The following is a 27,183-nucleotide window of genomic DNA, read 5'->3' as shown; positions in this document are numbered from 1 at the left end:
ATATTTGACTTAGTAGAAGATAGCTAGATTTTCATATCTGCTTTTATAGTCAATCTCTTACAATATTTTGTTTTGATTGAAGCATAGGAAGAGAAACTGGCCTCTTAAAGATATGTAATTGGAATAGGGAGGTGTATTTTAATAATCTTTTCAGATAATTGTAGATATTCTTTGATACTACACTAAAACTTGACCAATAATAGTTTTTCTTTCTTTTCCTTAGTTTTATTGAGGTCTAATTACATACCATAAAATTCATTCTTTTTAGGTATACAATTTAGTAGTACACAGTATATTCAGAGTTGTGTACAACAGTTGAATTCTTGAACATTTTCATCATCCTCAAAAGATCCCTCATACCTATTTGCAATCATTCCCTATTCCAAGTCCCCAGTCCTAGGCAACCACTAATATATACTTTCTATTTCTATAGATTTGCCTTTCCTGGACATTTCATATAAATGGGATCATTAGTTTTATGTGTCTGGCTTCTTTCACTTGTAATGTTTGTGAAGTACATCTATGTTTGTAGTATATATCTGTAGTTTCCTCCTTTTATTGCTGAGTAAAAGTGATCTTTTTAAAAAGGTTAGTTAGAATATCTAATCTAAAACCCTATCAGTTAACTTTTTGAACTGTTACATTAAAAATCCATTGGTCTATCTTGTTCTTTAATTGGATTTTTTATCCATGCTTGATTTTGTACGATGATGACTTCATCATTTGGAAAATTTTGGTTCACAAAATTATTTGGCTTTTCTAAATGTTAACTCACATTTTGTTATAAAATCAAAATTACATTTATTAATATCTCCAATATCATCAGAAAAGTCTAAGTATTAGAAAGCTGTCAAGCTCACAGTAACACATACTAGTTATCCAAAATTCTAATTTTTACTTGGAAACTCAAATGTTATTATTGGCAACAAATTTTTGTCATTTGTTTTCCTTGATATAAGGTTCACTTTGTTTTGTTTTTAGAAAGTATCTGCTAAATACTCACTCATGAATAGCCATAGTTTCTGTCAATCATTATTTCAAGTAAAGTTGGTATTCCTTAAAAGAAAATGGGTAGCTCAGCTTGCCTCGAACATGTTCAAATATCCGCACGGGTTCCTTAGTTCTCTTCTAACTGCAAATGTGTGGCAGTAAACATGTCTGCTTAGTACAGTGTTGCTACAGCTTTAATTTACTGCTAAGGTACCAGCAGTTTTACCCACCACTTCTTTCAGTGCAAATGTTAACACAGTGAAACAGGCAAAGAAAGCCTTAATGCAATTATAAAAATAGGTTTGATCTAACAGATTAGATTCCCAGGGGTCCTTAGACCATACTTTGAGAACTACTGGTTCATAGTATCTTTTGTGTAACAATCATTGTGTTTTGCTGTCCTTCTAGAGCAGGGGTGGGCAAACTTTCTGACTCGAGGGCCACAATGGGTTCTTAAACTGGACCGGAGGGCTGGAACAAAAGCATGGATGGAGTGTTTGTGTGAACTAATACATGTTAACACTGCTGCTGGTGAAGAAGCGGAGGGGAGAGCAAGAGAACCCTCCGCTCTTTCGGCTCCGTGGGCCAGATAGAACAGCCGAACGGGCGGATCCGGCCTGCGGGCCGTAGTTTGCCCACGGCTGTTCTAGAGTGCAACAGTAAATCACAGTGTTTGTGAATAAGGTTTGCATTAAAGCAATAACACTCTTATAACTTGGGAGCATTTAATTAACAGTCAAGTCAAATGTGGAAGAATGCTAAAAAGATAGACCTATCCCTTATTTTAATATTGGATTGCTTTACCCATGTGCTTTGAATTCTTTAAATTAATTTAATTCTTTAAATGAAAGTCTTTGAATTAACTGGGTTTTGTTGCATAATGAAATATGAATGCTTTATCTTTTTCAGGATGTAGAGTTACTGATGAAATTTTGCATTTAGTGCCAAATAAAGAAACTTTTAGACTCACCCTAAGAGCAGTCAAATTATGGGCAAAACGTAAGTATCCCAACTCTTTTATTGAATGTTTGCATTATAAAATTATAATTTTCTTTTTTATTGTTGACAGTGTTACAGATGTCTCCTATTTTCTCCTTTTTGCTTCCTTCTACCCAACCTCTGCCCCACTCTAGGCCTTCCCCATACTGTTGTCTATGCCCATGGGTTAAGCATATATGCATATATGTTCTTTGGTTAATCTCTTCCTGTCCCCTCCCACTCCCCAACCTCTACTGAGATCTGTTATTCTGTTCCATGCATCCATACCTATGGATCTATTTTGTTTGTCAGTTTATTTTGTTCATTAGATTCCATATATAAGTGAGATGATGTGATATTTGTCTTTCTCTTACTGGCTTATTTCGCTTACATAATAGTCTCCAAGTCCATCTATGCTGTCTCAAAGGGTAAGAGATCCTTCTTTTTTACAGCCACATATTCCATTGTGTAAATTACCACACTTTTTTATTCACTCATCTACTGATGGGTGTTTGGGCTGTTTCCAGATCTTAGCTATTATAAATAATGCTGATATGAACATAGGGGTGCATATGTTTTTTCTGATTGGTGTTTCCTGATTCTTAGGATATATTTTCAGAAGTGGGATCGCTGGGTCAAATGGCAGTTCCATTTTTAATTTTTTGAGGAACCTCTGTACTGTTTTCCACAGTGACTGCACCAGTCTGCATCCCCACGAGCAGTGTACTAGAGTTCCCTTTTTTCTACATCCTTGCCAGCACTTAGTGTTTGTTGTTTTATTGATGCAGCCATTCTGGCAAAATTATCATTTTTAGTTGCTAATGATAGAAGCATACATGAAAACTCTTGAGCCTGTTGATACCTTTTGAGGTCCAATAAGTTTTGGAGAAGCTATTTCTTTTTCAGGTGCAATAGTTATGGTGCTATAATGTGTAATTATACTTCTTTCTCCCATGGGTGAAAACTGAAAAGCCCCTGACTTTCCATCTTGGGTTTCAGCCAGGCAGTCAGAATGAGTTAGGACTTGAAGAGTATACTCTTCACTGATCTTTGAGCTCTCTTTGGGCAGGAGTGTCTTACTTATCTTTACTCCCCATCACCAACAAAGTTTATAGTAAGTGTTCAGTAAATTTATTAAATGAAAAGCCTACAGTGATAGTTTTAACTTGTTTTTGTTTTACGCTATAACACCCTTCTAATAAAACCTGGAACTGCACTAGTTTAAATGTATAGGATATGGTTAGTAAAAGGCCCAGTCCTGAGCTGGCATAGCACATTTGTACTATTTGTAACTACATTTAACTGCTACACTTCTGGCACCAGGTTTTATATAGTCTGAAACAGTGCTCTCCAATAAAAACTTTCTGTGATGATGGAAATGTTTCCTATTGTGCTGTCCAATACAGTAACCATGTAGCTACCAAGTCCTTGAAACATGCAAGTGAGAAACTAAATTTTAAATTTTATTTAATTTAAAATTAAATAGCACCTAAGAGAAGTAAAAAGGTATGTCCACACAAAAACTGATACACAAGAGTTCATAGCAGCTTTATTCATAATAGTAAAAAGTAGAAACAACCGCATTATATAAACTGATGAACAGGTAAACAAAAAGTGCTATTCCTATAATGTGGAGTATTATTTGGCAATAGAAAAGGAATGAGGTATTTATTGATATATGTTACAACATATATGAACATTGAAACCATTATGTTGAATGAAAGAAGCCAGTCATAAAAGACCTCATATTGTACAATTCCACTTATATGAAATGTCCAGAACAGCAAATCTATAGAGACAAAGTAGATTATAGGGTGCCTAAATTATGGAGGATTTGGGGGGGGGGGGGGACAGGAAATGTGATGTTAAAGGTTTCTTTTGAGGGTGATGAAAATGTTCCAGAATTGATTATAGTTGATGATTGCACAACTCGGTGAAGAATATATTAAAAGCCATTGAATTTTATACTTTAAATGGATGAATCCTAAGGTATGTAAATGATGTCTCAATAAAATCTGTTACACCCGCCCCCCCTCAAAAAAAAATAGCCAAATGTAACTAGTAGCTACCATAATATTAGTGCACATCTAAAAAGACCTTAAGCAAGTAGAATGTGTCTTTTGGCTCAGTTACCTTGTATAGTCAGGATAAAGTAATTTACACTGAGAGGATATCACAAGTAATTTGTCTTCCCTTACAGATTAAATGCCATGTTTTGTTAATTCTTAGATGCTTATCTTTCACATTTAATATATCTGAAATTGATATATAAACATTTGTATTTTTTCTCTTGTTTGCTTAATGGGATATAAAATCATGCTATATTATATTATTGAAAAAGGATCTTAAGTTTGCTGAAATATGGTAATGCTTTTTTATAGATTGCTATAAGAAACAATCATACGAGAATTGAGTAATATCAGTGATGTGCTGTGCTTTATGGAAAATTCTAAAGTTATGCAAATTATGCAGAATAATTATGCAAAATACTAAACTTAGTCCCCAGCTTTACACTTGATTTTAAAATGCCAATGAATATGATTACTAATGAAATGTTTATTCTTCCCTACTTATAGAACTCTACAGATATCTTGCCTTTTTTTCATTTCTTTCTCAACCGTAAATATTGAAATGTGGGAGATTCCAATGTCATATCAGTGGAGTCTAGTTGGGCAGTCAGAACGGAGATAGGGAATAAGGGTTTCTGTATTGGAGGGCAAAGTAGGGGGCTATGGTAAGCAGGTTATGGTTTACCAATAAGACTAGGCCTAGCATGAAGGTCTCTTGTTGATTTTAATGTGGGGTTTTTTTTTCCCAATATATTTTTTATTGATTTCAGGGAGAGGGGGAGAGAGAAACATCAATGATGAGAGAGAATCATTGATCTGCTGCCTCCTGCACGCCCCCTACTGGGGATCCTGCCCACATCTCGGGCAGGTGTCCAGACCTGAAATCAAACCCTGATCTCTTGGTCCATGGGTTGATGCTCAACCACTAAACCACACTGGCTGGGAGATTTTAATGTTTCTATAGAGGGAAAGAGTTCTAAGCAACAGTCTTATGAAGGAAGTAATCCTGTTCTTTACAGTTGAATGTCATGGATAGTAGGTCCTAACAATAATTAACAAATATATTAATTTTATAGGACGTGGTATTTATTCCAACATGCTGGGATTCCTTGGTGGTGTCTCTTGGGCAATGCTAGTTGCAAGAACTTGCCAATTATATCCAAATGCAGCAGCTTCTACTTTAGTTCATAAGTTCTTTTTAGTTTTTTCCAAGTGGTAAGTATTCATTTGCATACTTTCACTTATTTACTATCCTCTGCCTATTTGGAACTTTGGAAATTTAAGAGCTATGTATAGATTTTTTTTTTTTTGTCTTAACATTTTCTTTCTATTTATTTATTTTGGTTAATCCTCACCTGAGGATATTTTTCCATTGATTTAGATAGAGTGGGAGAGAGGGAGGAGGGATGGGGGAGAAAAAGAGAAACATCAGGGCTGGGGACTGAACCTGCAACCCAGGTATGGCCCCTTGACCGGGAATGGAACCCGAGACCCCTTGGGTGTATGTGCAAATGCTCTAACCATTTAGAAACGCCATCCATGGCTTATATTCTTTTTTTTCTTTTTCGTTAAAAGTTTAAAACCATCAAATTAGAGGGAGTGTTGGGACACCAGATGTCACTTTCCAGGGGTCTGTAAATGCGCATCTTTAGCTTGAGAGAGTGGTCACAATACTTAGCCAATTACTATGTCGAGGTCATTTAAGATCTCCTCATGTAAAATAGAGATAATAATAATAATCATAGCTGCTGCATGGGTTTGTTAGGAGTATTTTCAGTAAATATTAATTGTTGCTGTTGTCACAGTTAATACATGAAAGTAAATGAGAAGGAAAGGAAAAATTTAGATTTAAATTAGATACAGCTAATGGGCAAAGCTGTATTTACCCTTTCAGAGAACACTGCTTTAAAATGATCCACTTTTTTCCATTTTTTTAAATGCCCAATACCCAAAATATTTGCTATATGAAAGTTGGAACAAAGTCAAATGATGTTAACATTTCATATGGTTGCCGAGGTGAGGTCCTATGTGAGCTAATCTGTCTTATGTTAGGGAATGGCCAAATCCTGTGCTGCTGAAGCAACCAGAAGAAAGCAATTTGAATTTGCCTGTTTGGGATCCTCGGGTAAGTGACTTATTATAGAACTTCATTAAGTCTTTTATGAAAAGGACAGTTCTCTAAATTATAATCTAAAGATAATTCTCCTTGTGCCTGCTCATCTTCTTTCTAATGTAACTATAGCCCTTCCCTTCCTCTGCTGTGTTTTTTGGTGCAGATGATGTGTTTTTCCAATGATAATCCAAATGTTATGTCATTAAAAATCACTCATATAAGACTATGGGAGTGGGTGTATCAACCAAAATGTCATAATCTATTTTTAAAACTGTCTTATAGATAATTTTTAATACAGTACTGAAGTATATATGTAAAAGATTTGCTTTGCAGTACAACTTAAAAAGCAGATTCATGGTTCCAAAATAGCATAAGTCTCACTCACATTGCATTTTAATTTGCTTTTAGAGTTAATTGCTCATTTCTCTGAGTAACATAGGGGAAGTCACTCAATGAATAGGTGCAGAAAGAGGATTGAGAACCATTGGACCAGATAATGCTTATTTGCAGCTATGATACTGTATTTCCCTGGTTCTAAGAGACTATTGTTTATAAGGTGCAGCATCAATTTAACAGCTTTTCAGGGGAAAAATAAACTTCTGCAGAGTTTCCATTGACTGTCAGTCACATCTGACTTCAGAAATAAATGTAGTTGGGGATGGGATATGTACTTTTTAGAATTGAGGAAATGTAGTATTAAATTTATATTTCATATTCTTCAGACTTTTGGGGAAATGAAGTGAGGACAACTGAAATAGGAGAATAGATCAATTATTCTGCTTCTAATTTCACAGGTAAATCCATCAGATAGGTATCATCTCATGCCCATAATCACCCCTGCCTACCCACAACAGAATTCTACGTATAATGTGTCCACATCAACTCGAACAGTAATGGTAGAAGAATTTAAACAAGGTAAACCTATTGGCCCTATTGCCCTTACATATTCCCACAAGGTTTTGGTTGACAACAATTTTATTCTATTTTGTAGTTACTTATGCCTGTTATTTCTTAAAATTCTTTGAAATGTGTATTTATTTTTTCAGTACTTGGTTTTCCAAAATATATTATAATATTAAGGCCAGAAATAGAATCAGCCCAATCTGGTTGAAGTTGACTTTTGTGTTCTGAGAAAGAACCTAATAAAGTTACTTTTTTTTTTTTTTTTACTCAAGAATTTGGTGGGGTTAGAGGTTTGGGGGTAGCATAATAAAATAATGTAGGAGCTGATAATATGATAGTCATTGTTTAAAATCTATCTCTCTCTCTTTAAACTTAGGTCTTGCAGTCACAGGTGAAATTCTTCAAGGGAAATCAGATTGGTCCAAACTACTTGAGCCACCAAATTTTTTTCAAAAGTATAGGTATTTGAAATTTTCCATTTTGTGTGTGTGTGTGTGTGTGTGTGTGTGTATAAAGAATAACATTAAACTTATTACAAAGTTAATAAATGATAGGTCACAATTGTCACATATATTTCAAATGAGTGAGAGTAGGTTACCAGAACTCCTAAGTGATGAGTTTCTATATTGTAGTAGTACAGTATATAACCCATTGTTAGTGGTTTTTTTGTTTGTAGTGAATTATTTTTTTCATTGCAGTGTCTAGAATTAATTTTGTAAAAATTAAAGTATGTTTTGATTTTCATAAATTGTGTGCTTGCATTAGCTCTTTTCTTCATTGGGAGAAAGAAAAAGTAAGATGGAAAAGCAGACACTAACAATTTTTATTGCTTTTTATTCCCCTGATTGTTGCTAAAAATTCTTCATAGACATTATATAGTATTGACTGCCAGTGCATCAACAGAAGAAAACCATCTAGAGTGGTAAGACTTATATTTCAAGTTCTCTACCTACTGTTATAAATGGTAAAGCACCATATAAATATGTAACCACCATAAACACTTTCTCTATTTTCAAAATTATTAAATCTGATTAATGACTTGTACATGACCATGGAGCATCACCCACTGATTTATATATTGTCTATGGGTGCTTTCCTGCTACAAGGCAGAGTTGAACATTCGCAACAGAAACAATGGAGCACAGAGGCTAAAAACTTTTATCTGGCCTTTTATAGAGAAAGTTTGCCAACCTGTCATTTAGATTACCTTGAGGAATAATTCAGTGTTTTGTATACTACTGTTGGAGCACACAAAATTAAAACGTGTAAGCTTTTTCTAGTGTTTAAAAAAAATATAAAAGTGTTCTTGTAGCTAGTCTTTCTAATTCTTAAAATCATTAAATTAATATGATAGCTGACAGCAGTCACATTTCTTAAGTGAGATAGAAAGTTGCAGAAATCTGATGAAACTTTGGATATTTTAGGAGTATCTGATCTGATTTTAGTGAATTGTTAAATGTAATAACTAGTATCAATTCTGTGGAAATCTTAGCCTTTTTAAAAAATCTTTATTGTTAAAAAAGTATTATATGTGTATTTCATAAATTAAGGGCCAATTACTAGCTTTTTTGGGTCACATTATTTAAACATATCTTACCCTTTTTAAAGAAATATATCTGTATTGATGAAAAAGTATTACAGGTGTCCCTTCCCTTAATTCCCCCCTTTTCTCTCCTCCACCCAGATCCCGCCCCACACCAGGTCTTCACGACCCTATTGTCTGTGTCCATGGGCTATGCATAGCCTCCTATATAATAAAAGGCTGATATGCAAATCGACTGAATGGGGGAATGACTGGTCGCTATGACACGCACTGACCACCAGGGGGCAGACACTCAACACAGGAGCTTCCCCCTGGTGGTCAGTGCGCTCCCACAGGGGGAGTGCTGCTCAGCCAGAAGCTGGGCTCATGGCTGGTGAGCGCAGTGGCCTCCCGCCACCGTGGCAGTGCTAAGGGCCCCTTGGGGGATGTCCACGACTGCCAAGCAGACATCCCCTGAGTGGTCCCAGGCTGAGGGACGCGCCCATGCGCGCGTCCCGTTTCCCCTCCCCACCCACCCCCACCCCCCACCCCCAGTGCACGAATATCATGCACCGGGCCTCTAGTATGAATATAAGTTCTTTGGTTAATCTCTTCCCATCCCCCCTGCCCACTTCCCTCTGAGATTAGCTTTAGAATATATATATATAAAGCCAGCGGCTGGAACAAGTAGTCACTATGATGCCCACTGTGGCCAGCGAACCAGCCTGATCAGGAGTGGGGCCGGCCAGCCAACCTCCCGCAGCACCTCCCCCCGCAGCCGGCCCACCCCTGATCATACTCTCCCACCCTGATTAAGGGTGGGGCCGCCTGGCCAAATGCCCCTCCCCCCCAGCCAGCCTCACCCCTGATTGCACCCCAATGGGGGGTGAGGCCAGCCAATTTCCCGCAGCCCCTCCCCCCAGCCAACCCCACCCTCTATGGGCCCCCACCACCTTGATCAGCCTGCAGTCCCTTCCCCTGGCCGGCCCTGCCCCTGATCGCCCCCCCAACAGGGGCGGGGCCAGCCGGCCAAGCTCCTGCAGCTCCTCCCCCCAGCCACCTTGCCCCTGATCACACCCCCCACCCCAATAGGGAGAGTGGGGCTGGCCGGCCAACCTCTTGCAGCCCCTCCCCCCAGCCGGCTCCACCCCAGATTGGCCCCCCACCCTAATTAGGGGCAGGGCCTACTGACCAACCACCCATGGCCCCTGCCCCATGCTGCGGGCCCTCGATCAGCACCTGCCACTCCATTCGGGGTGGGCCAGCTGGCTCACTGTCCACAGCCCTTTCCCATATCTGGCCCCGCCCCCAATCAGCCCCTTAACCCCAGTCAGGGGTGGGGCCCGCCAGCCAATCGCCTGCGGCCTCACCCTCAGCTCGCCAGGCCCTGATCAGGCCCCAATCAGGGTGGGTCAGCCAGCCAACTTCCCGCCATCTCCTCCCAACAGGCTCAGCCCCAACCCACCCCGATTGGGGCCAGGCTGGCCGGACCCTACCTGTGCATGAATTCGTGCACTGGGCCTCTAGTTTAGACATAAAATTTGAAAGTGGAAAAAGATTTAGAAACAAATTAACCATGTTCAAATCATGACTATTTTATGGTCTTTACAGGTAGGTATTTTAGATCAGGAATGCATTAAATAAATGAGTTCTTTTTAAAAAAGGGAAAAAAAGAAATTGACTAACTTGTCATTTTTACTTGAATAGTATTTTGAAGTCACTAATATATTGGATTAAATTTTTTAAATGAATATGTAAAGCATCATAGCTGATAATGTTGTTTGGCTTACCTGGATGTATTTCCAAATTTAATATGGAAAAATCTTGTCTTGTATTTTAGGGTTGGATTAGTAGAATCTAAAATCCGTGTGCTTGTTGGAAACTTGGAACGGAATGAATTTATTACTCTTGCCCATGTAAATCCCCAGTCATTCCCAGGAAATAAGGAACATTATAAAGAGTGAGTTAATTATTTTTTAATATTATATTTTTAAAATAATGTTATTTGACATACACTGTTTAAGATGAGTAGTGAACCTGTTGTTTAACAGGCATTGCTGGGGGATGATACATTATGTATTTGAGTAGTAATTCATTAAAACAAAGTACATGGTAGCCCATGGACCCCAGCAAAAACTCCATCACTATAATTGGGGCATCTTTAAATATATATTCAGTATGTCATTTTCAAAGCCATTTGATCCTTTTAACAAAACAGTGTAATTTACCAATGTTCTTGGCATCAGTTTTAGAATGTGGCCAAACCATTGAAATTTGTATTTATACTTTTACAAAACCCCAAGTTTTTAAATTACCAAATAGCATTTATAAAAGTGTAAAGAATTAATGGAAATTTAAAAATGTTTTTACAGCAATAATTACGTATCAATGTGGTTCCTTGGAATAATTTTTCGGAGAGTAGAGAATGCAGAAAGTGTTAACATAGACTTGACATATGATATACAGTCATTTACTGATACAGGTAAGACTTTGTCATCATAGAGCTATGGTTCTCAACCTTGGCTCTAATGCAGTATTATCTGCCTAGGATCTTGCTGGCTGAATTTTTAAAGTTCTACAGTTGGTTAAGTGAATATGGTACATCCATTTTATGAAAATCTATGCTATTAAAGTGAAGGCATGTTGAAACAATTTCCATGACATATTCAGTAGGAGAGGAAATTGCAGAACAGTGTGTATAGTACACTACCATTTATATAAGTAAAGAATATATGCATGCTTGCTTAGAAATAGAATATTTCTGGTAGGATATATACTTTTAAAAAAGAAAACTAACAGAACTGGTTGCTTTTAGGTGTGTTCAGGGGACAGGGATGAGGAGACTTTATTGAATACCCTTGAACCCTTTGAGTTTTGTACCATGTGAATGTATTATCTGTTTTAAAACAGAAAGAAGATGAAAGAAACTCTACAGGTGATTCTTAGTGTGCACAGCCAGGGCTTGTAATCACAGTCATAAAAATGACTTAATTTTTACTTTTTTTTTTTTTACATAAAATATGTATTAGTCAATGCAGGCTTGCTAAATGTTTCACAATTATTCAAGAGTGTCTTTCACATTAAGCTCCCTAATAACACCTCTCTGGAATATCTTAATATATCTGTTATAAATTTGGAGTTGTCTTAATCTGGAATAGTGTACATTCATACTATCAATATTCTTGATTTGACTTCTCTGAGATTTCCAAATTTTTTTTAACTAGCCCTCACGTTTATCATGAAAGTGCACATTCCTTATATCACCTTAGTACTACTGAATCACAACTCTGGGAATGGAGCCAGAGAACCTGCAAGTTGAAAAGCACTTCTGGTGATTCTTTTATCAGTCATCTGGAATGAAAACAGATATAAATTTTCCTATTCTAATTTGAGCTCAATTTTCAAAAATGAAGAGGTTGGGAAACTTTATTATAAATTTATAAAATGTTCTCTAGGTAGAAATACTGAAACCCCAAGAGATAAAATGACTTACCATATTTCACAATAGTTACCATGCAATAGAAGCTTTCCATCCCTGTCTTCAGAAAGTTTATAATGTAACTAGAGGCCCAGTGCACAATATTTGTGTACTGGTAGTTTCCCTAGCTGCTGGCAGAGGCTGGCTGTGTACTCCCTCCCTTCCCCCAGCCAGCCCTGCCCCCTGGTCAAACTCCTGGAAGAACTCCTGGGGGGGGCGGGGGGACAATTTGCATACTAGCTTTTATTATACAGGATTGGCTAATCACAGTTAACATATATTACATTATTTGGTAGTTAATAAAACTGGTTTTCTTGTAAGGTATGAAAAGCACTAGGTTGGGAATCTAGGGTTGTGTGTATTCTGATCCCAGCAAAGGTGTCCAGGGCTGACGAGCCTCATTGCCCCATCTGAATAATAAGGGTGTACTTCTGGATGGTTTCTGACATTCCATGATTGGTGTAGTAGAAGAAGCTTCCTGGAGGGGGAGAGCTTGGATTGCATCTTGGATATTTGGTATAAGGATTAGCTTAGACCTTGTAGTAATTTTGAGAAGAGATTTCCTTTTGGGAAAATAGCAGAAAACGATTTAAATAAAACCTTTTTTTCATATTTTTATATTGTTAATGAGATATTATTTGGAGAAAGTCTTAGAAGTTGGACATGAGAAAACCAGTTAGTATTTGATTAGGATTGTGACCTGGTGAAAATGTTTTAGAAATATTTGTTCTGTAAAAGGGGTTATTTGTGTTTGTGTAGTGATGAGTAGTATGTATTTCAGAAAAAGAAAACAGTTTTTGGTTCAGAAAGAAGTTTCCATTTAACCTATTGATATTGTTACAGTGTACAGACAGGCAAACAATATAAACATGCTAAAGGAGGGAATGAAAATTGAAGCAACTCATGTTAAAAAAAAACAACTTCATCACTATCTTCCAGCAGAGATCCTTCAAAAGAAGAAAAAGGTGAGTTTGTAATTTTAACTCTCCAGTATGGTTCCAGGGAACCACTTGATTTGCATTCTTACAGCTCCAAAACCCATTGAAAAGAAAGAGGGGCAGTACAGACAATTCAATCTAAGACCAAAATCTCACCTTCATTCATCACAAAAGATAATTTGTTTTATATGTATTTCAGAATTGAAAAGTTGTCTCATTTGCTTTTTGAAATCCTAAAAACTTTCCCCCCCTTTCAGCAAAGTCTTTCTGATGTCAATCGTTCAAGTGGACCTCAATCCAAAAGATCATCTCTGGATGGCAATTGTTTGGATAGCTCTAGAGACACTGATAATGGAACACCTTTTAATTCCCCAGTGTCTACAAACAAACCTCCCAAGCCTGATGTTTCTCCTTCAGGAGAAACAGAAAGGTCTGTATTTCAAAATTGTCCTTCCAGTCTTCAGTTTATTTGAGGATAATGTAAACTTTTCTATACCTTTTCTAAATACCTTTTAAAATTGTTAAATTATTTTATTTTTACCAGTTAGTTTAGAAATACTGGAGAATTTTTGATAATCTTATGGGACATGCTATTGGTTTATGAATATTTGGGACTAGATTAGTACACAGAAATGCACATTTTTGAAAATTTTTTCTCTTAATTCTCACTAGGTCATCTGCCTTTTTCTCCCCTTTTCTCTTCTCAATGAAATATTAAAGTAGGAGTACTCGAAAGAAGTAATCCTAAAATGTTAAAAGTGTTTTTAAGTAAGTAAAATTTTAGTCATTTAGTGATGTTAATTTAACACTGTTAATAGGAATAAAACTGAACCTGCTGCTGTGATTGTGGAAAAGCCATTGAGTGTTCCGCCAGCTCAAGGACTATCTATTCCAGTCATTGGTGCAAGTAGGTATCTACACTTTTGCTAGTAATGATTCTACTACATATATATTTAATTACTACAGTCTTTCTTTTTTTCCTTTTCAGAAGTTGACTCTGTAGTAAAAGCTGTATCACCCCCAGCTGTGTGCACCATTCCTACTGTAGTAGGACGAAATGTTATTCCTAGGATCACAACACCCCACAACCCTATCCAGGGACAACCACATCTAAATGGGATGGCAAATATAACTAAAAATGTTGTGCCCAAAAGGTCCCATTCCCCATCTATCGATATGTCTTCAAAGAGATTAAAAGATATAGAAAAGGTAAAATTGCAACTTTAGTGGTGATTCAGTAGTTGATTTTTTAAAAATTAACTTTAAGAGAGTACTAAAAAAATTTATAATTCTCCATAGCTATCTTAGTGTTCTATTATGATTTGACTATTCAAAAGAATATTTACGCTCACCCTAAAGGAACAATTCTAATTGTTCATCCTAAATTCAAATTATTAATGTATCTGAAAACTTGAATGATTAATATAAGTTTCTTCTTGACTTCCACAGAAGTCATTATTGGCAACTAAACAGTCGTATTTGTGTGTTATAATGTAGATCTCCTCTGCCTCCAGTAGAGGGTGGTAAAACTATTTTATTTGTTACAAACTGAATTGTTTTAACCAAAAGATCACTCAAACTAGAAATTAAGGGTGGTCGGTTGAATTCAGGCTAATATAAATTCTTATATGTTTGTAAGTAGTTTTGATGATAGCCTAATCACTAGTTTCTTAGTTTATATAGGTTTTTGTATATTTTTTTGGAGGTAATAATAGCAATCATTTTAATGTTTATATTTTAGTTTATTCGACTTGAATCAAAGTTTAAGGAATCACGTGCTGCTGAAAACAGAAAAAGAAAATCAGTGGTAAATATATTATAATGGTGTGCTTCAAAATACTTTTTAAAAAAATATATATTTTATTGATTTTTTACAGAGAGGAAGGGAGAAGGATAGAGTTAGAAACATCGATCAGCTGCCTCCTGCACACTCCCTACTGGGGATGTGCCCACAACCAAGGTACATGCCCTTGAACGGAATCGAACCTGGGACCCTTGAGTCTGCAGGCCGACGCTCTATCCACTGAGCCAAACCAGTTAGGGCCAAAATACTTTTAATGAGGCATGTACCAGGAAAAGTACTGTATTTGAAAGTGGGTCAGATCTATCTGTAGAGTTTTATTATATTTTGTTTCATGTAGAAATAAGCATTTGTATATCGGAGAGAAAGTTACACTTGTATGTAATTCTTCTTTTTGTTTAGAATGCCATTGGAGGAGAATGTATGCCTATTCCAACTATTGATACTTCACGCAAAAAGGTAAAACAGTCTTACTGATAGGTGATATCAATAGGTTAAAATGCATAGTTAATGTATAGGTACAAAAAGCTTATTAAGAGCTTAGCACTGGGTGAAGGGAAAAGGTAATTAGATTTTGTCCCTATCCTCAAAGACCAGCAGTATAGTTGAGAGTGGAAATAGCAAACAAGGTATATGATCCTAAATATATGTACCTCAAAAGTCTAAAAAAGACGAAGTAGTTTAAGACTTCATGATTTATTCATGTTATGTTCAACCTTTGTTTTTTACTTAACCTTTAAAGAAGTAGTTTAGTGCCCAGCATAGTAATTTCTTACCAACACTTGATAATATATCTTTTGTTCATACTAAGTTCTTAAAACATGAGCTAAAGAGCCTCTAAACCTCAATTTAAAAATTATTTTTCAAAGAAGACCATTTGAAACTAATAATGTAGTATAAGTAAGCATGGTAAACTGATAAGCAGGTCCTCAAAAGTCAGCCTTGTGTAAATCAGAGGTAGTTCTTCTCTGAGAGTTTATAGTGAACAAAGAACAAAATGGCTTATTTTCACACGCACAATCCCCCATTAAAAAATACAGTGCTTCTTCTCAGTCAACTGTCACCCTAGCAGGTTCTAAAGCAAAATGGAAAGTATCATCATGTTTTGTATTAGTTGTAGAATTTGTAAAATTGCTTTTAACATAAGAGTGGGTTACAAAAAATGTGGGTGTGATAATGGAAGAAAAAGCTTTGAAATGGATATTAAAGTATGAAAGCATGAAATGACATGTCTGGGTTTTGCTTTAAAATATTTCATGTACAAAGGGTAAGAGCATAAACCAAACAAATGTGGCAAAATGTCTGAGTCTTGGCTGTGGCATCTAAGCCTTCATTGTCCTATTTTCTACTTATATATATGCTTGAAATTGTTCATGTTATTTTGAGTGGATGTGGATATCAGGTATTTGTTGAGCCAAGGTAACATGAGAGATAATTTAACTCTTGCAATCATCTTTGACATGAAGCTAGCGTACTGTTTCCATTACACAAGTGTCTGTGTTTTAGGTGTCTTCATTTCTCAATTTCTCAGATTTTGCCTTCATTATTTAATAATCTTTAGTATTCTCAAAATCCCTAATATACATGTCCCTGAATTTCACCATCATTGAAGTTGGCTCACTATAAAGTCAGTTGTCCTGAAAACTTTAACAGTGTTACAGCAACCAAATGAGGGATATAACCGCGCATCAAATTTTTACACCTCACACCCCAAGAGTTTCCTATTTAGTGACCAAGCTCTTCTTATTTCTCTGTACCATTGCCTGACTTTGAGGACTATGTTCTTTATGTATTTCTCAGTCTAGAAGTAGTGATTGATTTAACAAAGTCCTCTTTCATATACATCACACTCTTTGTAGTTTTATCCTTCCTATCCCTCTGCTTTTCATCTCTTACTGTAAAAAAAAAAAGGTCCCCCAAACAAGAAATGCTATGAACATTGGGATAAAATATTCAACACATACTTGAGTGTTGAGGAGATTAAGGATTTGGGAAAAACTCAGTTATGACTGATTTACTAGTTGGGCCTTACATTTGCTTTCCCTTCTTTGTTTCTGTTTCTTTCTATAGAGACTGCCCAGTAAAGAACTACCAGATTCATCATCTCCAGTTCCAGCAAATAACATTCGTGTCATCAAAAATTCTATTCGACTGACTCTTAATCGGTAAAAGCAGTGCCTCCTTATTTAGGTGAATATGCAATCATTAGTGATACAGATGCAGCCACTTTTTTAAAAATAGAAGTGGCTGTCATACATAAAATAAGGTGAAAGTTATAGTCATGGATCTGACAACCTTCAAGTGGTTTTTGAACTCTCACACTTTGATCTGCAGATGCTGTAGCATCCTCTCATTGATTGCTACATACACTTCTCTGAGGATCACGTGCTGTCAAATTGTCATCTATAATATTATGGCTTTGTGTTGGAGGTTTTACTGCCTTAACTTTTGATGCTTAATTCTCTACTATGGGAACCAGTTCTTGGCTCTTTGGACACTGATAAAACAAGTCCTGAACTCCCTCTCCCCCCTTTTTTTCCTTTTTTTTTTTCTTCCTTTTTCTTTTCTTTTTTTTTTTTTTTTTTTTTTTTTTGGTCTTACATTGTAATCATTGTATAAAATTGAAAAAGTTGAAAAAAAAAAGTTGTCTTGTAATTTCCCAAATGTTAACACATTTACTTTAGCATTGAAACCACTTTGTGAAACATGAGATGAATGAATGTGAGGTATCTTCTGCTTTCCTCATTTGTGTAGATGTACTTAATGTCTTCTATTGATTTAAGTTATTTTTTTCCAGATTGGCACATGCAATATTTAAAAAAAATTTTTGTGTGTGTGTGTGCCTTTCTGTCCAAATGTTCCATAGCTACCAGGGAGGATTAGTCTAGTGATTACATAAATTTTCTATATTTTGCCTCCCATGGAGGCCTTCAAAATGCATCTTTATCAAAATAGAACCAGGATACTAAAAATCAGTATATGAATGGTGAAATTGTTACATATCATATCTCATGCCATTCTTGTTAGCTGGCTGGTATTTTTTTACTGAGTAGCAACTCATTCCAGCATTAACAATAAGATACCTTTAAGTATGGCAAACTTGTATTTTTGAGGTGTAAATTTAAATTGGCATGATAATTCCTGACCATCACTTACCCCACAACTTCACACGTTTTCTTCACGGACTAGGCATGCAGAAATAAGCAGTGGATTTTATTGGAACCCAAAGGCATTTTTGAATAACATTGTTACCAACCATTAATTGGCTCAGGACCTTTGTAATTTTTATTTAATTATATGAGTTGTCTTTTTTTACACTGCTTTTTTCAATGCATTTCGTAATATTTTTTAAGTTTCATGAACGCATGCTCAGTTTATTAAAATCCATAACCATGTAATTCTTGTAATATGTTGATTCAGTGTTTTGTAAATGAAGTCGTATGTATTTTCAGAGTATTTTTGTATGTACTGTAAGATACCATCTTTTCAAAGAGAAAACTTTAAAACCTTTATTGTCTCTCTAGTCTAATTTTTAAAATATGGATTATGCTTGAATTTTTCTTAAAATGAAAATGTATAGATTACACAGCAAGGAATGGCTGGTATATATTATTCAGCTTTCACTCCACATTCAGTAGGTCCAGTAGGAAAAACAAAATGGTACATTTGAATAATGCAGGGAGAATACTTGGTTGTGTATTGTATAGGACTTATGGGACAGCTTTTAGCCAATGGAGTAATAATAGTCCATTTTCTCTTGTGAGCCCTTTACCATTGATTGAAATACTTGAATTCTGGTCAAAGAACAGTATCCTTCTCCCACTCCTGTTCCATGACCCTTGTGTCCCTGAAATGAAAAGTCTAGTGTTTCACTTGTACAAAGGAAAACTTAAAAGTAAAGAAGATCAAGAAAAACGCAATCATTCTGTTATTCACTTTTGAGAAGAATGTATATTCTGCAGCTATGGGGGGTGAAATGTTCTACAAATGTAAATTAAGACCATCTGTTCTCGTGTGTCATTTAGGGTCACTGTTTCCTTCTTGATATTTTTTTTTTTTTTTTTTTTTTTTTGGTCTGAAAGATCTATCCAGGAAGCCAGTGGGGGTGTTAAAGCCCTTTACTATGACTGCATTGCTGTCAATATCTCCCTTAAAGTCCTCCAAAAGTTTTTTTTAATAGAGTTAGGTGCTCCTATATTAGGTGCATATATGTTTACCAGGGTTATATCCTCTATTTGGATATTATGTAGTGACCTTCATTGTCTCTTGTTTTGGCCTTTATTTTGAAGTCTATTTTATCAGATATTAGTATTGCTACCCCAGCTTTCTTTCATTTCTATTTGCATGGAAAAAAAATTTTCCATCCCTTCACATTTGTCCTGTGTGAGTCTTTTATTCTGATGTGGGTCATTTGAAGAGAGCATATATGTGGGTCTTGTTTTCTTATCCATTCAGCTACCTATGTCTTCTGATTGGAGCATTTAATCCATTACATTTAAAGTTATTATGGGATAGGTACTTATTTATTGCCCTTTTCTTTATGCATGTGTTTCTGTTTCTTATAGCAGTCCCTTTAATATTTCTTACAATGCTAATTTGGTGATGATAAATTCCTTTTGCCTTTCTTTTTGGTCTGGGATGCTCCTTCACCATCTATTTTTAATGATAGCCTTGCTGAATAGAGTAGTCTTGGTTTCAGATCCGTGCTTTTCATTACCTTGAATATTTCTTGCCGTTCCCTTCTGGCCTGTAGTTTCTCTTGAGAAATCAGCTAACAGCCTTATGAGAGCTCCTTTGTGGGCAACAAATTGCTTTTCTTTTACTGCCTGTAAGATTCTGTGTCTTTAATTATGTGTCTGGGTGCGGACTCTTTGGGTTCTTCTTGCTTTGGACTCTGTGATTCTTTAACTTGTGTGACTTTTTCCTTCACTGGGTTTGGGAAGTTTTTTGCCATTATTTCTTCAAATAGGTTATCTATCCCTTGCTTATTTCTTCTGATACCTCTTTGATATAGATATTGTTATGTGTAATGGTGTTCCACAGCTCTCTTAAACTGTCCTCTGGTTTTTGTTTTTTCTTTCTGGTACTCTGATTGAGTGAGTTTTTTTCTACTCTATCTTCTAATTCATTGTTCTGATCTTCTGCTTGCTCTAATCTTGTGTTTATTCCTTCCATTGTATTCCTTATTTCTGCTATGTCATTCTTTATTTCTGACTAGTTGTTTTTCAAAGTTTCTATATCTTTTTTTATGCTGTTGAGCATCCTTACAGTCATTACTTTGAATTCTATATCTAATAAATAGTTTATCTCCATTTCATTTAGCTCTTCTCTTATTCTTTCATTTTTGGCTTCTTTGTCTCCCCATATTTCTTTTGGCTGCCTGTTTGGGTTTGTTTCTATATATCAGGTAGATCTGCTACAACTCCCAGGCTTGGTAGGTGGCCTTACGTAGTGGGTAACCTGTGGGATCCAGTGGCACAATCTCCCTGGTTACCAGATCTGGGTGCTCTAATGTTCCTTGTGCATGTTGCATGGACCCTCCTGATTTAATTTAGCTTTGATTGCTATTGGCTCTTTAGTGCATGGGTTCAATCTTCAGGTTGGCTGACAATGAAGCTCAACCCCCAACACAGCATGCAAGCTGCTGTGCAGTTACTTATCACACAAAGCGGAATTCTCTGCAGGGTTTGGAGCCTGCCAATATCTCTCTGTTGATATACTGCTTGTGGAGCTTATTAGAACCTACTTTGTTGTCAGAAAGCTGGCCACTGGGTTTATTGGTTTGAGGCTTCTTCAAATGGTCTCTGGTTCAGGCCAATGTCAGATGCTGTTTGTGATGGGCCTTGAGTACCCTGTTTAGAGCTATCAATGATCCACAGCTTGCGGCTCCCTCTGCTGGTCAGGATGCATGGGGGAAGGACCAAGCTGTGCACCCAGGTCTGCTTTTCTTAGCCCAGGGCCCAAAGGCAGGTCAGGCAAAGACTCAAAGCACCCAGAGATCCACCTGTATCTATAAGGTGATTGTTAGTCTCAGTCACTTAAAAAGCCTCAGACTGTAGAGCACAGCCCAGCCTAAACCTTAGGGTGGGGTAAGAGGGTTTCTAACAGGTGGGGCAATTTCTTCCCCCCAGGCTAAGGCTGCATTGATGGGAAAGGTCTGCCTGAGATAGGTGGCTTCTGCAGCGTGGGGGAGTGACTCAGCACAGGGATCCCAGCGGCTGCCCTCTCTGCTCTCTTCCTGCTGAGTCATCAACTCCAGACTCTCCTCACACAGCTCTAGTCCACTCTGCCCTCCCACTGTTGGAGCCCCAGGTAAGTGGCTACAAACGAAATTTAGTGTGTTGGCCCTTTAAGGGTGTGTCTGTGTTTCTAGCTCTCTGTCCCTGCCCAACAGAACCCTGGTACTTTTCACAGCCAGATGTTATTTGGACGCCTTTCCCAGTTCTGGTGCTCTGGGCTGGGAAGCCCAGTTTGGGCTTCCCCAGACTTCTCAGAGGGAAGCCCCCCGCAACTGAGATATCCCCCCGGAACCTCAGCTGCTGCCTATGGAGCCTAGCCAGCCTCACACCTCTACACATCCTATCAGTGTTGATGTTGTCTCCTTTTCACATCTTTGGTTATAAGGGTTCTCTCCAGCTAATCTTCAGTTGGTTATTCAGGATGATTTTTTTATATTTTAGTTGTAATTCCAATTTGGTCCTGGGAGAATGTCACTGCAATTTCCACGTAATCCACTGCCATCTTGGTAGATGAAAAGGAAAAGACAGGAATAGAGTCCCACAACCAAGTTGTAGTTTCCTTAGCAAAGCAAAGCTGTTCTTTTAGCTGGACGTTTTCTAAGTCACTGTCTTCCTTTTTAGTTTTCAGTGTCTTCACTTCCCGGCCTCGGAGTCAGCTTTCACATGGCGGGGCCCTGATTATGGCTGTGCTTCCCTCTTGAGTCTTTGTATTTTCCACTGTTCCTCACTACATTCTCTGCATGCTGGTGCCATATCTCTTTGAACTTCCACCTCAGTTTCTGTGTTCACCATTCTGACCACATCCTGCACTCGGCAGGTCAGTTTGGGGGATGGCCCACACACGTCCCAAGTCCCACAGGTTGCGGCATGTGGCCTCCAGCTTGGACTCCTCCCGTGCAGGCAGTGCTCTTGGTCCCTCTCCCAGGCTTTGCCTCGGCTCTGGTGCTTTCCAAGTCATGCCCTCAGGCTTTGTCCCTCAGCTTTTCTCTTCCCCCATGGCTTCTCCTGGTCTCTGTCCCTGCAAGTATGATCCCTGGAGCTGTGGCTGGTCTCTGTCCCCCGCCCTCTCTCTGTACTTGGCCTCCTTGTTCTGCTGCTTGGACTTTGTGACATCCATTTCCAAGTCCTTGTGTTTCTTACTTCCCCTGGGAGTGCCCGACTGTGTAGCCCAAAGGTGTTTTCTGAGGTCATCTGCTTTCCATGTATCAGCTTCGGTTCTTCTCTTGCTTAGGAAAGCTGTTTTCTTAGCTGAACTCTTTCCTTTATCTAAATATTTTTGTTGTTTTTGTTTTTGAAACAATGAAAATCTCTGTTTTTCAATATCTTACACAAATTTCTCAGGAGACCAAATTTTGCTTAAGGGCCTGAGTCCTGACTCTTTTGACAGTGTGAGGCAGTTGCAAAATCCACAAAAATTCCACAAATGGGCTCTGGAATTGTGTACATCAGTCTTTTCATTTTCTGCATTAATGCATTTTGAATTTCTTTGTCTCCTTTTTTTCTGGCTGAGGGAAGTTCTTCAATTCTCTCGATTCTGGCTCATTAGTGCGAACTAATCCTCTCCATCACAAACCTCAAAGTCATCTTCATGGTCTTCAAAATCTTCTTCAAAATTGGCCGTGTAGTTGTCAGCTCAAACATTTTCTAAGTTGATGTCTTCCTTTTCAGTTTCCACAGTCATCACTTCCCAGCCTTGGAGCCAGCTTCCACGTGGCAGGGCCCTCTTCGTAGCTGTACTTCCTTCTCAAGGCTTTATCTTTTCCATTACTCCTCACTACATCCTCTGCATGATGGTGCCAGTCCCATATCTCTTTGAAATTCCACCTCAGTTTCTTTGTTTACCATTCTGACTGCATCCTGCACTCAGGAAAGTCAGTTTGGAGTGTGGCGGCCTGAGCATATTCAGGTCCCACAGGTTGTGGTGCATGCCTGCCAGCTTGGGTTCTTCCCTTCACACATGGTGCTCTCAGTGAGACTCTGGTCCCTCTCCCAGCCTTTGCCTCAGCTCTGGTGCTTCTCCAAGTTATGCTCTTGGGCCTTGTCCTTCAGCTTTCCTGGTCATCCCTTCTTTTCCCCCATGGATTCTCCTTATCGCTGTCCCCATGAGGATGCTCTCTGGAGCTGTGGCCGATCTCTGTCCCCTGCCCTCTCTCTGCACTTGGCCTCCACTCTGGGTCCCTGAGTTTCTGCTCCTTGTACTCTGGGATGTCTGTTTCCGAGTCCTTATGTAGTTTTTTTTTCCTTATGTTTCTTTTACCTTCCTTGGGAGTACCGACTGTGCAGCCCTGAGGTCATCTGCTCTCCATGTATCATCTTTGGGTTTTCTCTTCCCAGGCTCCATCACCGCTTGCTGGCCCAGGAGGCCGCTCTGAGCTACGCACCCCGGGAGGAGAGGCCCGCAGCGTTATATCTTCCTGTATTCAAATATTTTGAGATTTGCTCTACCAATTCTCTATTTGAGTAAAGGTGAATGATTATGAAAGGGCTAATTGTCACCTGACTTCAAACTTTGAAAAATTCTTTAGTAAGGGATTTGATTAAATTTTATATGTGATGTATTTGCATTTTTGTATTTAATATCTACCTATTCTCCCCTTCTATTATCAGTCTTCAAAGTCTCTTTAAGAATTCCCTGTACATCCATGTTTACCTTAGTATATAAACAGATTCTTTGGAGTGATTAGTGCAGTTTTTCTTTAATAAGAAAGCAATTAGCCTAAACCTTATACTATAGTGTAGTCATTTCTCTTGTTTTAAGGGTCCATTCAACACAGGGTTAAGATATAGTCAGTGGTTCAAGTTGGACCTCTCAAAGATAGCATTCTTCCACCTGTTTGGTAACTGGGAGTTGATGAAATGCTTTTAAGATGTGGGTTTGGTCAAAAATGAAGTGTTTTTATCCAGAACAGTAGGTAGAATGTTCAGTACATTTTGTTACCATTGTAGGAATCTTCCATTGTACTGGTTCCAAGTAAGTATAAAGGTAAAGTATGATCTGGGAGTATATATCACGTTACGAGGGACTAAGTAAATGTGTTGGATTTCAGGTGTGAAACTATACTTAGAAATACTTTTTTTAAAAGTCAGAACTATCTACATACGTAAAAGTCTAAGCGACCATCCGACCAACCATCTGACCAGTAGCTATGACATGCAATGACCACCAAGGGGTAGACGCTCAATGCAGGAGCTGCTGAGCTGTGGTGACTTGGCAGCTGCAGTTCTCAGGTAACACATTAGAACCAGAGAGGAGGGAGCCCGATTTTGGGGTGCATCCCCCGAGAACTACCCTCACAGTCCGGGACTCCTCAGGGGATGTTGGAGAGCCGGTTTCAGCCCAATCCCCGCAGGCCAGGCCAAGGGACCCCACTGGTGCACGAGTGCATGCACTGGGCCTCTAGTTCATTATGTAGACATGTTCATTTTCACAAGGGTTAAATTTTTTTTTTAATTTTATTTTATTGTTTAAAGTATTACAGATAGCAGCGCATATGTCTCCTTTTTTTCCCCCCATTGACCTTCCCCCGGGCTCCTCTACCCCCCAGCACATGCCCTCACCCCACCCCTCCCAGTGTCTTGTGTCCATTGGTTATGCTTATATACATGCATACAAGTCCTTCGGTTGATCTCTTACCTCCCCCTCTCCCAACACTCCCCACTTCACACTGTAATTTTGCAGTCTGTTCCATGCTTCTCTGCCTCTGTATCTCACAGGGGTTAAATTTTAATCTCATTTTTCAGTGACTGGTTCTGAAAATTAGTATATATCAAAGGAAAACAATTATCTGCTAATTTACCCTTAGGGACAATTTGAGAGACAGGGTTTGTGGCTTGAAATCTTATAACATTGGGGCAGGAGAATGAATTTTTAAAACACTACATTGGATCCCACTCCTGACACCAAAAAAAATAAAATAAAACACTACGTTGGTGCTTACAATAAGAAGAATTGTCTTACAACAGCAATTTAGTAATATTAAAATGCTACTCTAGCAGAAGCAGTAAAGTGAAGCTGGGCTAAGATTATTTTCCACTGTTCCACAGCTTTGAAATCAGAATTCCTAATGGGTGTCATGGACCATAGGGAATCCTTCGCAAATGTATATAAGAAGTTTTTATTTATATGCATTTTTCTGGGGAGAAATTCATAGCTTTCATCACCTTTTCAAAATGGTTCATGACCCTAAAAATAGGGGTGGGGGACCACAGCTATCCAGAATTGAATAATTCCGGACTCAGGGGAATTTTTTCCCATAAGATTTTCCTGTGGTATATTTCCGAAAATGTACTATGGCTCCTAACTAGTAAAGTGGGCTGATGGAGGATGCTGAAACACCAAATTTCTCTCCAGGTTTCTTTATATATTTCAGATGAAACTTCTTCAGTACTTAGAAAAATGCTTCCTATTGCATTTATAAATGTCTTCATGTTAATTTAGATTCATCAACGGGGTCAAACTTTAGTTCAACAAATCAGAGTAGAATAGCTTATAATGGCCATTAGAAATGGTAAAAAGTAGTTAATCATTTAAGATCCTAATCCTTATGATTTAAAGTATCATTAAAGTTCTCTTGTTCTTCTGTGTTTGTGGTTCAGACTAGAACGTATACTGAACAGACCAATAGAACTTTAGTTTAAAAAACATTTTATAAATAAAATTGTATTTAAATAAATAACTGCCTATTAAATCTTCCAAAGCTTAGAATTTAGGCCATAATGATAGTGATAAAAAGTGCAGATGTTGGGAGAAAAACCAATCTCAATAATGGTAACTATGTATTTCCTTGGAATTTTTTCAGAAGGATTATACAAGGTCATGTCCTTCCCAAATTTCCTATTTTTTTCTGAAATAATTTCTGAAGTTAGTCGAACATAAGATTATTATTAGACTTGCTATAATTTTTAAGCTATTACTACATTTTAGCAAAGATCCACATAATTACTTTATAAACTGCTTAGGATATCTTTGAGGTAAATGGTGCTACATCAATCATTCCACAGTGTTAAGTAAAATGAATGCAGCTGTGTGTGTAATTCATTTTAATTTTTCCTGCCTTTTATTTGGATTGTCTTATTTCTTAGTTATACACATGAGCCTCATTTGTCTGAAATAAGTAATCAAATAAACTTGCTTTGATAAATAGGTGTTTATGATTGATATTATTTGGGAGTAATTTTATTTTTCAAACTGACAGCCAATTTGGTTATACCACTCAGTTTTTTGGGAAGATAATGATATCCACTACCTGCTTAATCTGAAAGTGAAATTCATACTCAATTTGCCTCATAAGAATCACTTATTAAATATTTGTTATCAAGCAATAGCATCTGCCTCATATACTGAGGGCAAAATTCTGTCAGCCTTGTGGTCAATATCAGGTGACCAGAGTCCTCTACTAATGGCTAGCCAGTGATGGCGAACCTATGACACGCGTGTCAGAGGTGACACGCGAACTCATTTTTTTGGTTGATTTTTCTTTGTTAAATGGCATTTAAATATATAAAATAAATATCAAAAATATAAATCTTTGTTTTACTATGGTTGCAAATATCAAAAAATTTCTATATGTGACACGGCACCAGAGTTAATTTAGGGTTGTTCAAAATGCTGACACGCCGAGCTCAAAAGGTTCGCCATCACTGGGCTAAACAGAAATACATTTAGCAATCATGCCTTTGGTACTGTCTACAGAGGGACATGTTACAGAGCTGGTTACATTCTTGTTTCTGAAGTGACTTTTTTATAGCCGAACCACGTATCTTGAATACTAATAGTACTGAATTCACAAGACCCTATGTCTGCATCATTAAGGTTATTAGCAAGCCACTCATAGCACCGATGGAAACACGTTTGACATTTATTACGTTGATTAGCAGGGCCGCCTGAATCCATAGAGCAATGGATAACAGAAGGGCGGGGCCCCTGGTACTCACTGGTGAAGCGCGGTCTTCCAGATTGGATTGCCAGCTGACCATCCCTGGAGTGTGACTTTCTGATAAGGGCAACTCACTGATCCTAGGATATAACACAAATATCCCACTATGCTGAAATGTTTTCAAGTTAACATCATAAGTTCTTTGTGGATCCAAATGCATTAAAGTATTAAGGTCAAAATAGAATGTATTATAAATCACATTTTCTATAACTATCA

At 37.6% G+C, this 27,183-nt stretch overlaps 1 protein-coding gene across 11 annotated transcripts in view; it reads left to right on the top strand.

Moving 5' to 3' along the window:
- The window catches only part of PAPOLG (poly(A) polymerase gamma), a 40,541-nt gene extending 14,369 nt beyond the window's left edge, over positions 1 to 26,172 (top strand). For 2 of the 11 annotated variants that reach the window (XM_059659736.1, XM_059659730.1), the window contains 16 exons: positions 1,900 to 1,989; positions 5,114 to 5,252; positions 6,090 to 6,162; positions 6,945 to 7,065; positions 7,430 to 7,514; positions 7,922 to 7,975; positions 10,416 to 10,535; positions 10,948 to 11,057; positions 12,897 to 13,018; positions 13,249 to 13,421; positions 13,810 to 13,898; positions 13,980 to 14,200; positions 14,733 to 14,798; positions 15,195 to 15,251; positions 16,863 to 16,957; positions 23,366 to 26,172. In XM_059659736.1, the coding sequence (XP_059515719.1) occupies positions 1,900 to 1,989; positions 5,114 to 5,252; positions 6,090 to 6,162; positions 6,945 to 7,065; positions 7,430 to 7,514; positions 7,922 to 7,975; positions 10,416 to 10,535; positions 10,948 to 11,057; positions 12,897 to 13,018; positions 13,249 to 13,421; positions 13,810 to 13,898; positions 13,980 to 14,200; positions 14,733 to 14,798; positions 15,195 to 15,251; positions 16,863 to 16,957; positions 23,366 to 23,495 (1,745 nt within the window). In that variant the 3' untranslated portion in view covers positions 23,496 to 26,172. The other 9 variants (XR_009447958.1, XM_059659735.1, XM_059659734.1 and 6 more) reach the window with 9 other exon arrangements.
- Positions 26,173 to 27,183: the final 1,011 nt, after the last annotated feature.

The sequence above is a fragment of the Myotis daubentonii genome, chromosome 12 (genome assembly GCF_963259705.1).
Source record: "Myotis daubentonii chromosome 12, mMyoDau2.1, whole genome shotgun sequence".
In the NCBI taxonomy this organism is placed as follows: Eukaryota; Metazoa; Chordata; class Mammalia; order Chiroptera; family Vespertilionidae; genus Myotis; species Myotis daubentonii.
Note: the sequence above shows the minus strand (reverse complement) of the source record. Positions and strands in the feature narration are given on the sequence as shown.